This window comes from Mustelus asterias, chromosome 6 (genome assembly GCF_964213995.1).
Source record: "Mustelus asterias chromosome 6, sMusAst1.hap1.1, whole genome shotgun sequence".
Lineage (NCBI taxonomy): Eukaryota > Metazoa > Chordata > Chondrichthyes > Carcharhiniformes > Triakidae > Mustelus > Mustelus asterias.
Genome location: NC_135806.1, coordinates 99054471 through 99069894, shown reverse-complemented (window position 1 = coordinate 99069894; position 15424 = coordinate 99054471). Strand labels below are relative to the sequence as shown.

The following is a 15424-nucleotide window of genomic DNA, read 5'->3' as shown; positions in this document are numbered from 1 at the left end:
ACCCCTTCACTTAACCTTTACTGCCACTCCAGCTGAAATGAGTTAATTTCAGAGATTGAATCAATGACTTCCTTTTCCATTGCGACTGAAAAGTTTTTGTTTATTTTAATGCCTCACACCAACTTTGATTCAAAGTTATTGACTTTGCTGGAGTCATCTATGTTCCCAAGTATTAGCAATTTTAGCCAGAAACACTTTAAAATGGTACAGATCAAAATCTCCAAACTTACCTTTCGAAGTGCGGGAGTAACTATCACTGTAAAACTCCGTATGCTGTGAGACTTCAGATTGAATATTGTTCTTAAGTCGTTTATAGTGATTGTAGACAGCCACTGAGAGAACTTTCTTAGCGTGGTGTTGACCAATAACGTATTGATCCAAAAATCTATGGAGCTGAAACCAAAGACATTTAACAAATTTCCACAATTTATAAAGTACCAGGTCATGAAATTGATTTTCAAACAGTTACTTTAATTGAAAGTTGGACTCAGATGCTACTAGTTTCATTGAGAAAGGGGTTCACTAATGTCCTTTAGGGAAGGAAATCTGCCATCTTCACCCAGTTTGGCCTACATCTGACTCCAGAGCCACAGCAATGTGGTTGACTCTCAACTGCCCTCTAAGGGCAACTAGGGCAGGGCAATAAATGCTGGGCCAGCCAGCAATGCCCATGTCCCATGAATGAATCAAAAAAACCCAAACAGAGAGGCCTGATGCTGGAGATCTAACTGCCCAACAGCCAGCAGCTTCTCAGTTGGCCTTCCAGTGGCCTGGACATGAGACAAACATTGTTAATTGAATTTCTCATTTTACAAATGCAAAACAGCTCCCCAAAGTCCTCCGCCAACACGCTCTCCCATCTCCTTGTAAATATTGGGGCTGCAATTTGCCATAGCAGAAGCCCTTGAATTAATACAATTTTAAATCAGATATTGAAGGTTCAAAATCGTTATTACCACCAATTATAATTCCGCAATTACCACCAATAGGAAATATATCTAAACCTATTTCCAAAGAGAAAAGTGGTCCTGAAACTCTGATGGAGGTTATGATGGAAGACTGGCAGAAACTCTTGGAGAACAGTACAGACATTTTCAGCTCTTTTTATATTGCACGAAATGTGTGCCAGTGCTCCCAGTAATTATGGGGAAGGTGAGAGGGAGAATAGGGGCAGCTGGGAATGATGGAAATGTCAGAAAAGCAGAGATCCTTTAGAATTTAAAAGCTGTCTAGCTGCCAGGTGGAAACACATGCAGTACAGGGCTGCAGGCTGGGACCACTGGTATTGAGAAGCTCAGGGGTCAGTGAAGAGAATGTGTTTCCCCACTTTTAGATTCCTCCTAACATGGGCAGAGTAGGGGTGTTTAAAATTGCCCCCATTATCTCCCTGAATCACCATTAGTTGGCTTCCCACTTTGGAATCGTGCAAATGTCAGGAGCGAGTAGACAGCTGAAATACTGAAGTTTAATTTAAACAACACCAGTCTAAAGCTAACTCGGCAGAGAGCCAAACTTCAAAGCAAGTATCAGTAAAAGAAAGTATGCACATTACTTCTTTTGGTGTTGGTAGATTCACTTGACATTCACTTTGACCAGCTGTATGCCACAACTCCACATCTTTGTAACTGTTTGCAGGGGTTTTTTTTGACTCCATCATCAAAAAAAAGTGTTGGCATTTTTGGCATTTTACAAATGGCGTGGAATCTAGAAAAAAAGAAAATTCTTGTAATGTTATATGTAAAGGTGCAGATTTCTAAGTCCAAGATGAAGTAATAGCGCTCAACACTGACCCTTGAAGGAAGATACCATAAAGATCTAGCAAGCACTATGGAATAGATTTTCATGTTTCCAATGTCAGTTTGAATCTGGTGATAAGTCAAGGGAATCTCCAGGCATCCAGTAACAATGATGTCACCAATAATGATATGCAATTAGCTAATTATAATCAAAGTATTCTCACATAGCAAACAAGAAAGTAAAATTGTAGAAACATAAAATCCTTACATTGCTGAATACGTTTGCACCGAATCTCCAACGGAGCATCCCCTCCACCCTATATTTTTTAAAGTTTTATTTATTAGTGTCACCAGTAGGCTTACATTAACACTGAACAAAAGAACAAAGAACAGTACAGCACAGGAAACAGGCCCTTCAGCCCTCCAAGCCTGTGCCGCTCCTTGGTCCAACTAGACCAATCGTTTGTATCCCTCCATTCTCAGGCTGCTCATGTGCCTATCCAGGTAAGTCTTAAACGATGTCAGCGTGCCTGCCTCCACCACCCTACTTGGCAGCGCATTCCAGGCCCCCACCACCCTCTGTGTAAAAAACGTCCCTCTGATATCTGAGTTATACTTCGCCCCTCTCAGCTTGAGCCCGTGACCCCTCGTGATCGTCACCTCCGACCTGGGAAAAAGCTTCCCACCTTTCACCTTATCTATACCCTTCATAATCTTGTACACCTCTATTAGATCTCCCCTCATTCTCCGTCTTTCCAAGGAGAACAACCCCAGTCTACCCAATCTCTCCTCATAGCTAAGACCCTCCATACCAGGCAACATCCTGGTAAACCTTCTCTGCACTCTCTCTAACGCCTCCATGTCCTTCTGGTAGTGCGGTGACCAGAACTGGACACAGTACTCCAAATGTGGCCTAACCAGCGTTCTATACAGCTGCATCATCAGACTCCAGCTTTTATACTCTATACCCCGTCCTATAAAGGCAAGCATACCATATGCCTTCTTCACCACCTTCTCCACCTGTGTTGCCACCTTCAAGGATTTGTGGACTTGCACACCTAGGTCCCTCTGTGTTTCTATACTCCTGATGACTCTGCCATTTATTGTGTAACTCCTCCCTACATTATTTCTTCCAAAATGCATCACTTCGCATTTATCCAGATTAAACTCCATCTGCCACCTCTCTGCCCAATTTTCCAGCCTATTTATATCCTGCTGTATTGCCCGACAATGCTCTTCGCTATCCGCAAGTCCAGCCATCTTCGTGTCATCCGCAAACTTGCTGATTACACCAGTTACACCTTCTTCCAAATCATTTATATATATCACAAATAGCAGAGGTCCCAGTACAGAGCCCTGCGGAACACCACTGGTCACAGACCTCCAGCCGGAAAAAGACCCTTCGACCACTACCCTCTGTCTCCTATGGCCAAGCCAGTTCTCCTTGTATCCCATGAGCCTTAACCTTCTTAACCAACCTGCCATGTGGGACTTTGTCAAATGCCTTACTGAAATCCATATAGACGACATCCACGGCCCTTCCTTCATCAACCGTTTTTGTCACTTCCTCAAAAAACTCCACCAAATTTGTAAGGCACGACCTCCCTCTTACAAAACCATGCTGTCTGTCACTAATGAGATTGTTCCGTTCTAAATGCACATACATCCTGTCTCTAAGAATCCTTTCCAACAACTTCCCTACCACTTCGCTATCCTCCAATCCTCAGGGACCTCACCCGTGTCCAAAGAAGCGACAAAGATTTCCGTCAGAGGCCCAGCAATTTCACCTCTCGTCTCCCTGAGCAGTCGAGGATAGATGCCATCAGGCCCTGGGGCTTTGTCAGTTTTAATGTTCCCTAAAAAACCTAACACTTCCTCTCTTGTAATGGAGATTTTCTCTAACGGGTCAACACTCCGAGACACTCCCGGTTAACACGTCCCTCTCCTTCGTGAATACCGATGCAAAGTATTCATTTAGGATCTCCCCTATTCCCTTGGGTTCTAAGCATAATTCCCCTCCTTTGTCCCTGAGAGGTCCGATTTTCTCCCTGACAACTCTTTTGTTCCTAACATATGAATAGAATGCCTTAGGATTCTCCTTAATCCTGCCTGCCAAGAACATCTCGTGACCTCTTTTTGCCCTTCTAACTCCCCGTTTGAGTTCTTTCCTACTCTCTCTGTATTCCTCCAGAGCTCCATCTGTTTTCAGTTGCCTGGACTTAACGTACGCCTCCCTTTTCATTTTAATCATATCTTGGGACAGTAAAGGGCAATTTAGCATGACCAATGCACCTAATCTGCACATCTTTGGACTGTGGGAGGAAACAACCCACACAGACACGGGGAGAATGTGCAAACTCCACATTAAAATGCATGGGTTTTTTCCACTTGTAGTTTTATAGAGAGCAAAATAAATGATGGGGATACACACTCGGGAATAAGGTAGAAGCTGAAATATCATAAACAGAAAAGATATATTTATAAACATGTCAATTTGATCATAATGGAGAAATTTGACATTCCACAATTAAAAAATTAGATTTTTAAGAGCTAGTGAGGCTTTTCAGTTGTAATTATAAACGTAGTACACCACTAAAAGCTCAGTCACACCACAATCAATGAAGTGTTACTTTATCAAGGGTTTTTATAGTGATAGTACTGGTGTAAAAGTTCTTGTTATTTCAGTGATGTGGAAATGGGACACTTAGAAATTATAAATGGGATTAGGTAAAGTAAACATGGATTAATGAAATGGAAATCATATTTGAGCTTTTGGAGGATTTAACTAATAGAGGGGCGGCACGGTAGCACAGTGGTTAGCACTGCTGCTTCACAGCTCCAGGGTCCCGGGTTCGATTCCCGGCTCGGGTCACTGTCTGTGTGGAGTTTGCACATTCTCCTCGTGTCTGCGTGGGTTTCCTCCGGGTGCTCCGGTTTCCTCCCACAGTCCAAAGATGTGCGGGTTAGGTTGATTGGTCAGGTTAAAAATTGCCCCTTAGAGTCCTGAGATGCGTAGGTTAGTGGGATTAGCGGGTAAATATGTGGGGGTAGGGCCTGGGTGGGATTGTGGTCGGTGCAGACTCGATGGGCCAAATGGCCTCCTTCTGCACTGTAGGGTTTCTATGATTTCTATGAATAGTTCAGGGAGAACCAATGGAAGTGATGTATTTAGATTTTCAAAAAGCTTTTGATAAAACCCAGTGTGCAAAATTAAAGTGCATGGGATTGAGGGTAATATACTGGCATAGATCGAGGTCTGCATATTGATTGGGCAAATCAAATTAGTCACAATACCGTAGAGGAGGAATTCCTGGAGTGTATATGGGATGGTTTTCTGGGCCAATCCTCAACTAGAGAATAGGCTATCCTAGAATAGGAATTGTGTAATGAGGAAGAAATAATTGGCAATCTAGTTGTGTGAGACCCTGTAGGGATGAGCAATCCTAATATGATAAAACTCTTCAGTGGAGAGTGACGCAGTTTATTCTGAGACTAGAGTCCTGAATTTCAATAAAGGAAACAACATTGGTATGAGGCGTGTGTTGCCTACAGTGGATTAGGAAATGTTACTTTAGGGGATGATGATGGGTTAGGCAATGGCAAACACAAGGACCATATGGGTGAACTGCAGCAATTGTTTATTCCTGTCTGGCACAAAAGTAAAATGGAAAAGGTGGTCAAACCATGGCTTCCAAGGGAAATTAGAAATAGTAATTGATCCAAGGGTGCAGCATACAAATTGGCCAGAAAAAAACAACAGACCTAAAGATTCAGAGGAGTTTAGAATTCAGCAAAGGGAGACCAAGGGATTCATTATGAAGAGGAAAATAGAGTACGAAAGTAAGCTTGTGAGGAACATAAAAACTGACTGTAAAAGTTTTGATAGGTACTTGAAGAGACAAAGATTGATGAAGACAAATGAAGGTCCCTTACAGTCAGAAACAGGGACATTTATAATGGGGAACAAAGAAATATATATTTTGGTTCTGTTTTCACAAAGGAGGACACAAATAGCATATCACAAATGTTGGGGAACACAGGGTTTGTTGAGAGGGAGGAACTGTCTTCAATCAGTATGAGTAGAAAAACGGTGTTGGGGAAATTGATGAGATTGAAGGCCAATACATCCCCAGAGTCTGATAATCTATATTCCAGAGTACTTTTAGGAGTGGCCCTAGAAATACTGGATGTATTTGGTGGTCATATTACAAGATTTTATAGACTCTGGAACAGTTCTCACAGATTTGCCCTAGAAATAGTGGATGCATTGATCATATTACAAAATTCTATTGACTCTGGAATAGTTTCTACAGATTGGTGGGTAGCTAATGTAACCCCACTATTAAAAAGGGAGGTAGAGAGAAAATAGGAAATTATAGACTCGTCAGCCTGACATTGGTGGTGGGGAAAGTTCTAGAATCCATTATCAAAGATTTTATAGCAGTGCACTTGGAAAACAGTGGCAGAATTGGACAGAGTCAGCATGGATTTACGCAGGGGAAAGCATGCTTGACCAATCTATTGGAATCCTTCAAAGATGTAACTAGGAGTGTTGATGAGGGAGAGCCAGTGGATATGATCCATTTGAACTTTCAGAAGGCTTTTGACAAAGTCCCGCATAAGAGATTAATGTGTCAAATTAAAGCACATGGAATTTGGGGGAATGTGTTGAGATGGATAGAAAATTCATTGGCAGACAGGAAACAAAGAATAGAAATAAATGGGTCTTTTTCCAAATGGTAGGCTGTGACTAGTGGGGTACTGCAAGGATTAGTGCTAGGATTCCAGCTGTTCACAATATATATTAATGATTAAGATGAGGGAAATAATATCTTCAAATTTGCAGAAAACGCAAGGCTGGGTGGGAGTGTGAACTGTGAGAAGGATGCAGAGATGTTTCAGTGTGATTTGGATAAAGCTGAATGAGTGGGCAAATGCATGGCAGTTGCAGTAAATGTGGATAAATGTAAGGTTATCCATTTTGGCAACAAAAACAGGAAGGCAGCTTATTATATGAATGGCTATAAATTGAGAGGGGAATGTGCAATAAGATCTGGGTGTCCTCATACACCAGTCACTGAAGGTAAGCATGCTGGTGTAGCAAATTGTAAAGAAGGAAAATGGTATGTTGGTTTTGAGTACAGGAGCAGGGATGCCTTGATGCATTTATACAGGGGCTTGGTGAGGCCACACCTGAAACATTGGCCGCGATTCTCCCAAAAGTGCTGAATTGGCGGGAGAACTGTTCGAAATCTTGACTGTTCTTTCAGTTCAGCTTCTCACCTGAATCTCCGCATTGTGTGCAATGCAGAGGTCCCAGTCATGAATTTCATTAAAAGCTCAGAGGACGGGGCCTATTCGCGCCGGAGTCTGACAGTTCTGGAACTCTACTCATGCAGAGTGGTCCCGATCTGTCAGACTCCCCGTTTGCTGGCCAGCTCAATTGTTAGCCAGCTGGGACCACCGCAGTGCTGCCCCTCCAACCCCCCCCACAGCTCAATCATGGCCCCCACAGCAATTCCCGAGCCAGCCCTGATCCCCCCCCCCCATTCCGGAGTGCCGCCCCAATGCACAGCCCACCGCCCCCCCCCCCCCCCCCCCCCAGCAATGGCGATCCCCCCACCCCGGCAGTCCCCCCCTCCCTCTGCTGAGCCCCCCCCTCCACCCACCGGGTCAGACCCCTCCGGAGGCAGCCCCCCCCCTCCCCAGCCCGCCCGCCCCAATTCCATCCCAGACCGATCCTGTCTGCAGAGTGCAGCGGGACCCCATCCCCCCACCGATCATCCCTAGGCCCCGCCCTCTTGGCACTGCCTGATGCCCGATGGGCAGTGCCAAGGTGCCCCCTGAGCATGGGCACTTTGCCCCTTGAGCAGTTAAGGTGGCAGTTGGAGTGTAATGTGCAGAAGTGCAAGGCCTTTCCCATGATCAAGGACCCTAGAGCAGAAATCCAGCCCCCAGAGCTGTTGCCCAATCAGCTGGGGCTTGCAGCTGTGCATTCCTCCGTGATGGCAAGGGGGGTGATGACCGCTGCCATCAGCATGCACCCACTGGAGCCCCAGGATCACCCAGGATTCAGGCCACAGGTAAGTGATGGCACGGTGGAGGTTGCAGGATGGAGAAGGGTTGGCAGTAAAGGCAGGGGTTAGCAGACAGGTGAGCTGTCACTGGACCTCCCCTTTTCTAATGCTGAGTCCCTTGATCAGCTTTTCTGAGGCAGCGGGAAGTGTAGACAGAGTCTACAGCTGGTTTGAGTGATGGACTGGGCGTCATTCACAACCTTTTGTAGTTTCTTGCAGCCTTGGGCAGAGCAGGAGCCATACCAAGCTGCGATACAACCAGAAAGAATGCTTTCTATGGTGCATCTGTAAAAGTTGGTGAGACATGCCAGAATTTCTGTGAAACAGCTGTGACTATACATAAAGTAGATGAAAGGACAAAGACGATAACTTTTATGACCACAAGGGAGTCTCAAGCCACTGCTCCAGAAAGCAGTTACCGGCCATCAAGGACTTTGAATATATGCTTCATTAATATTCAGATAGTATATTAGGTTGACATTCCTTATTAGTACTCGGATATTGTAATTAGGCAAGTGTATTGATGCTGTAACTGGTTAACTGAAATCATATATATCAAGTGTCATAAGCAGGAATATTGATTGTAACAGGTTACAGGGGTTTTAAAACAATTGATAGGCTCCGATTTGCATTGGCAATGGGCCTGATGCCAGGTTCAGGCATGCATCCTGGATATCAAATGAGTATCCCTCACCAATATGGTGTGTGGTGCACACCCAGCATGGCATGAGTATGTATATACCAGAGGCCGTATGGGACCTGCAGCTACTCATTTTACCCCTGTAAACTTACCCTTCTGACCAGATCCTACACCAATTTTAGGAGTAATCTGTGCTGAAGTCTCATAGTTGCAGTAATGATAGTGCAGTAGGCTTAACCATGCAAATCATTAAGCTTAGACTTACAGGTAATTGCCTCCATATGCATACTTTGAGTTCCACATTTTGGACAACGTAACAGATCATCTCTTTTCCCAAAGGACTTTCTTAAGTGTTGATATGCTATCTTCATTTCATTTCTCTGAGTGGTCTGTGAAAACACAAATTAACTCCAATTTTAACTTAGAACAGGCATCAGGTGAGCATAGGGAAAGGCAGATTTTAATTCCTGGGCCAACTGACGATCTGACCTCCTGACCATGTTGGGAGTTGAGCAATATCCCACACATAACTTCCAAGGCCTATTTAAAATGGATTTGCATCTCCTAAAGGGAGGGTACAATTCCTCTTTTCATTTTTAGTGGAAGAATGCTTCAAAATATTTGGCAGTACAGATGGGCAGAAAGGCCTAGTTAGAGGTAACGGACAGGACCAGTGCCATCAGCATTACACTCAGGACCTGACTTCAGTGTACAAAGAGATTCAATGACCTCATAAGAGCAGCAAGGGTTGGTACAGCCAGCGTTCCCAACAGAACTGGAAAAAAAATGGTTTTATCTCCGCTTCCCCCACCAGTCTCAACAATTACTTTCCCACCATCACGCCCTTCAACACACACATTTCTTTTGCATTCATCACCTGCTATTTTCATTCAGTTTTACTTCTATGCATCTCAACATATTCACTATATGCACAAGCCCCAAGTTCCTCTATTCGCCTTCTTTTAACCCATTCACTACCTCACTCTCTCTTTCTGCAGGATAAGGTCGTGCAGGATATCAAATAGATGGAGAAATTTCCAACATCATCAGCTTTACAAATGTAAGAGGTCCTGGATGTGATTGGTGTAGGCAGGCAGGCTAATAGGAGTCAGGACGGAGAATCTGGTGGTGTACGTAATCAAAATGTCTACGTATTGTATTCCTTCACTGAATTGAACATAGCTGCAATCCATATTCTCAAGACTGCTATCTATTTATGTTTTCTGTTCTGTTTTCTTTCTTCTGGGGGGTGGGAATGGTGGGGGGGGGGGGGGGGGGGGGGTGGAATGGTGGTATACAGCTCAGCAAACTGTAGTGGTATTAGGGACAACATAGGAACATAGGAATTAGGAGGGAGAGTAGGCAATTCAGCCCTTTGAGCCCACTCCAACATTCTATATGATCATGGCCAATCCCCATCTCATCCTAACTCCACTTCCCTGCCTTTTCCCCATTGCCCTTTATCCCGCTTTCGATCAAATATTTATCTATCTCTTTCTTAAATCCATTGATTGATTCTGCATCCACTGCACTCTGGGGCAGTGAGTTCCATAGATTCACAGGCCTGTATGAGAAGTAGCTTCTCCTTATCTCTGTCTTGAACCTCCCCTCTCTTACTCTACAACTATGACCTCTTGTCCTAGACTGTTCTAGAAAGGGGAACATTTGGTTAACATTTACTTTATCAATCCCATTGAATATTTTATATACCTCAATCAAATCCCCCCTCATTCTTCTGTACTCCGAGTACAAGCCCAAGCTACTCAGCCACTCCTCAAACGACAGCCCCTTCAAACCTGGAATCAATCTAGTGAACCTCTTCTGAACCGTCCCCAGTGCCACCACATCCTTCCTCAAAGAAGGTGACCAAAACTGAACACAGTACTCCAAGTGTGGTATCACCAATGCCTTATACAATTGTAACAACACTTCTCTACTTTTATACTCGAGACCCTTTGCAATAAATGTCAAGATTCCATTTGCCTTTCTTATAACATTCTGCACGTGCATACCCACTTTCTGAGACTCATACACAAGGACACCCAGATCCCTCTGCACAGATGCCTTTTGAATCTGCTTCCCATTTAAATAGTAATTTGTCCTTTTATTTTTCTGGCCAAAATGGATAACCTTGCATTTATCCACATTAAACTTCATCTGCCAGAGTCTAACCCATTCCCCTAACCTGTCAATATCCATTTGTAAACTTTTTATCTCCTCATCACAGCCTGCTTTCCCACCTATTTTCGTGTCGACAACAAATTTTGCTATGTTACACTCTGTCCCTGCTTGTAGATCATTGATATATATTGTAAGTAGTTGTGGTCCAAGAACTGAACCCTGCGGGACCCCACGAGTTATAGATCACCAACTAGAGAAGGACCCATTTATCCCATTAGACAGGAAATTGAAGAGATGCATGTGATAGCGGAACATCTGTGATTATGGGTGACTTTAATCTGCATATAGATTGGATGAGTCAAATGAGTTACATTACAATAGAGGAGGAATTTCTGGAGTGTATACAGGGATGGTTTTCTGGGCTAATTACTTTAAAGAACCAACAAGGGAACAGGCCATCTTGGACTGAGAATTGTGTAACGAGAAAGGATTAGTTGGCAAGCTAGTTGTGAGAGAACCCTTGGCAATGAGTGACCATAATATGATTGAATTCTTTATCAAAGTGGATCGTGAGTAGTTGATTTTGAGACCAGGATCTTGAATCTCAATAAAGGTAACTATGAAGGTATGAGGCATGAGTTGGCATTACTTACCTCTGCAACCTTAAATCACTTCCTTCCTTATAACAGGTTAATAGCCCAACAGTTCTTACTTGGCATACTCCTCAATTATTAAACTTGCCCTCAAGAGGGAGAAGTGGGGTGCGTCCTACTGAAATCCTGCCTGACTCTCCCTTGCTTCATCCAGTACTACTGTTACTACTTCTCCATAATGTTGGCTTACAAACATGGAATGGCATCAAAATCTCTCAATGGTCTTACACTCTTAGACACTCAGGAGCAGGTCCGGATCTGTGAAGAGAAAATGCCCAAATAATTGCCGCAAAAAATGTTGTTCCTGCTGCAGAATTCAATATTTCAAATCACCAAAACCAGGAAACCTAAAACTGTAATGCCATTGAATCGCACATCTAACTTACTCAAAATTTAGTAGGAAGCTCACAATAAGGGAAATAAAAGCATGAGAACATTCAGAGGCTTTGATTTGGCATGAAAACTGGAAAGACAGCTTCTTCAACTTGTTAGCAAATAAAGATTTAATTCCAATTATATGCTGAAATCACGCTGAAAGGAATGTTGAATTTTGAGTTCATTGAAAGAGATAGGATTGTGGAAGTTAATCACCAACTTAGGCTCTTTGGGCCATGTGACAATATCTATATAATAGATATTATATTATTAGTATTGGAAAAGAAAAGTCCTGCTCTATGGGACCAGACTTCTAGTTGGATTGCTTGGCATATAAGCAAAAAGGAAGAGTAAGAAATGAAAAAAAAAGATAAATTCACATCCAATATGCATCAAAGGTTGTTCAAGCAAAAGGCAAAATTTAAAATTGCATTAATACCTGTTTGTCTTTATCACAGTCTTCATCCTTCTTGGCAAATGCAGGAGTTACAGAAAATGTTCTCAATGGGCTGTATGCTGGCTTTTGGATCAGTTCACAAGATGTTGTTGCTATGGCCAGAAGTTTGGTGGCTGGTACTAAAACTTGGCAGGCTATTAGTAAAAAAAGTTTGAAGCATTCAGAACATGCTGTCTATTCACTTAGAATTGTGAACCTAATTGTTTTTATTTCAACTCTTGCCATTTTAAACTTATTAGCCCCAATCTTAAATTCTATAAACTCCTTCATTGTAAAAAACGTAAGCCTTGATTTTTAACCCAAAGTGGGAAGTGGACTGGCTGGAGTGAGCTAAATGGCAAATCCTCCCACTGCCTCAGCCGCAGAACATACAAACATACAAATGAGAATGAGGTCATTTGGCCCCTTGAGTCTGTTCTGCCATTTGATAAGATCTTGGAGGTTCTGATTGTGGCCTTCACTTTTCCGTCCAACCTTTCTCTCCTTTCACTCTCTTGTCAGTCAAGAATCTTTCTAACTCACCCTTGAATAGATTCAATGACCCAGCCTCCACTGCTCTCTGGGCAAGAGTATTTACAGTCTATTTACAGACTGTCAGAGAATTCTTCTCATGTCTTTCATAAATGGGAGACCCCTTATTTTTAAATTGAGGCCCCCAGTTCCAGTTTCCCTAATAAGGGAAAACACTCCTTCAGCCTCTACCCTGTCGAGTTTCCTCAGGATCTAACATGCTTTAATCAGATCACTTATCATTATTCTCAACTCAAATCGATACAAGCAATCTGTCCAGAAACTTTGGGCGGAATCTGTGCCCTCCTCCCTGGTAAATTTAGTGATGGGGTGTATTTAATCATGACCTCACCACCTATTTGCCTGCAACTTGATTAAGTCTGTGGCAGAAAGGCTTATGGACAGCCTTCCTACCCCGCCACTGTGTTGAGACCTTTAAGTGGTCAATTAAGGGTCTCATCTGCCATTGCTGGGGGCTCATCATGTTGGGGGCACAACAGGCAAATCTGTAAGTTGGGGGTTGGGGAGGCTGCAGATGCCAAAAGCCACCCCACTGCCCATGCTGCTGATCCCTCCCCCCACCAATGCAACCCCTTTCCTGCCATAACTAGCCAGTGCCTGGGTACTTCCTCAAGCTGTGGCATTGGATAGGTGTAGTACAAGCGGCACCCATCTCCTCAGTGGTGGCACTGCTAAGTACAGAGGAGCTGCTGGCCTCCTATTGATTGGCAGCTCTCTGTGGGAGGGATTTCCACCCAAGAGGCTTTTGATGATAGGGGAAGACCCACAGATTGGCAGAAGATGCAGCAAGCCTTTTCTCAAAAAAAGGCGATGTGGAGAGGTCTCACCAGCTCTCCAGCTGACAGCTAAGATCTGTCACCTCCATAAGATTCTACGATCAGGTGCCGGTCCTGTCAGTATGAATGTGGGCATGCATTGAAAGAACTATTGCTGGCAACAAGGTTAGTCATGGTGGAGCTGTTTTGGAAGGGCCATGTCTTTCCACACCCTCATAAGTAATGTAATACAGGGAAGAAGAAAAGCTTACCTATTGGGGCTGTTACTACTCAATCCTCCTTCACTATCTTCACAAGGTTGGAAAACCTCAACGGCTTCTTCACTCAGATCACTATTGCGGTTGGACAATTATCATTGGATTGCAATTTGTATATTTAATGAAGGACCCTTCAGGCTGATGCACAACTTTATACAAGAACTACACACTGGGCTGAACTTTACCAATTGGACAGACCACCCAACATTATAAGGAAATGTGTGTCACTGGAACGAATGGACAACTGGCAGGCCATTCCACTGAAAATTACAGACTGAGTGGCTGCTGCCTGGGGCTGCCATCCGATTAAGGACCACAGCCTGCACCCAAGAGCTGCCATCCCAATCTGAGGGCTGCCAACTCAGCAGCCCCACCAGGAGTGATGGCACTTTTGAGGCAGGCAAAGACCTGCTGTCTTCAGCAAGGAGGGAAAATAATCTTTTAAAAATGTTGAAGGGCCAAGTGCTGGAGGGGAAACCGCTCCAGGGAAATCATTGGGAGTGTGGGCTTGCCTTTCCTGTCCGTGACACCTTCTTTGCTTTTAAAAAGAAAATCCTCTAGGCTGCTGCTGGGAGGCCACCTCCATTTATCAGGGGCCTTTACATATGTAAATTGGTTGCCCTCTTCTTGAGGATGGGCAGTCTGCCCAATTCCAATCTTACTGTCAGTAAAATTCCCCTGACAGACACTCCTGGTTAGGGAGTCAATCCAACATTTCTCCCCTTGATTTTATTAGCACCTTCACTTCCCTCTCCAACTCCTGTGTGTCAATTAAATTCAGTCCACTAACTCAGTTCCACTCTTCCTGTAGTGCAAGCTGTCATAGTGCTGAGCACCCAAATTCAGAAGGGCCAGACTCCATTTAAGCTCTCACCTGGCTGACAGTGGATACCATAGGTACAATTGGAGCAAATGGAGAAAGGCAGCTGGAAGCCTTGTTCAGCAAGGTGTCTCTATAATACTTTTAGCCTTTTACTTTCCTCATGTAATCACACATTCAGACATGTAGCAACCTGTGCTGCATTATTAATGCTAATCATAGGAAACTGCCATGCTTTATTGTGCCACACTAACCTCTGACTCTCCCTTTTTCTAGGTTCATCTGAAAACCTTGAGCCTGTTAAACAGCACTGAGAGGAGAACAACTCCCTTTAGAGAGGCACTTACGTTCATTCAGAACCTCCCAAGTACCAGCACAGATATTGGCACTCTTGGTGGGATAGACAGCAACTGAAAAGGATCTGCATTTGGTGAATTACACATCAAAAGCAGATCAGCTGAAGACACATGCTGACACCAAAGCCCAGCCTCCAAGAGAAAGCTATTTATGTGTATTTGCAATTGTCTGAAGTATTGGAAAACCTGCCAATGAGCAACTGCACCATATATCAGAGTGTGGAGTCATCTGTTTTCATCTTGTATTGCATTCTGAAAAAAATATCAGCATGCTTATTGTCTATCATGGAGTGTGTGGACATTGTTGTGGATGCTGCTTCACATCAAAAGCCTGTGTCACTAACTCGTGCACTCTGATCGAAGCACTAACTGAGGATCAGACCTTCACCATTCCTGCACTGCACCAACTTACCAAGGCTCTTTCATCAGGACCTTCCAAACCCACAGCCTCTACCACCTGGAAGGATAAGGGCAGCAGATACATGGGAAGAACATCACCTGCAAATTCCTCTCCAAGTTACACACCATCTTGATTTGGAACTATATTGACAGGCAGAGAGATCTGGGCATACACGTCCACTAAAAGTAGTAACGCGGGTGGATATGGTAGTCAATAAAACATACA

General features: G+C 43.8%; 1 protein-coding gene across 1 annotated transcript in view; it reads right to left on the bottom strand.

The window, feature by feature from the left end:
• The window catches only part of LOC144494677 (ATP-dependent clpX-like chaperone, mitochondrial), a 45167-nt gene that overhangs the window by 23582 nt on the left and 6161 nt on the right, over positions 1–15424 (bottom strand). Inside the window, exons 2-6 of the mRNA XM_078213880.1 lie at positions 14791–14864; positions 12042–12193; positions 8719–8842; positions 1553–1704; positions 231–393 (exon numbers count right to left, since the gene is read on the bottom strand). Coding sequence (XP_078070006.1) covers positions 231–393; positions 1553–1704; positions 8719–8842; positions 12042–12193; positions 14791–14864 — 665 coding nt within the window. The remainder of the gene's footprint in view (positions 1–230; positions 394–1552; positions 1705–8718; positions 8843–12041; positions 12194–14790; positions 14865–15424) is intronic.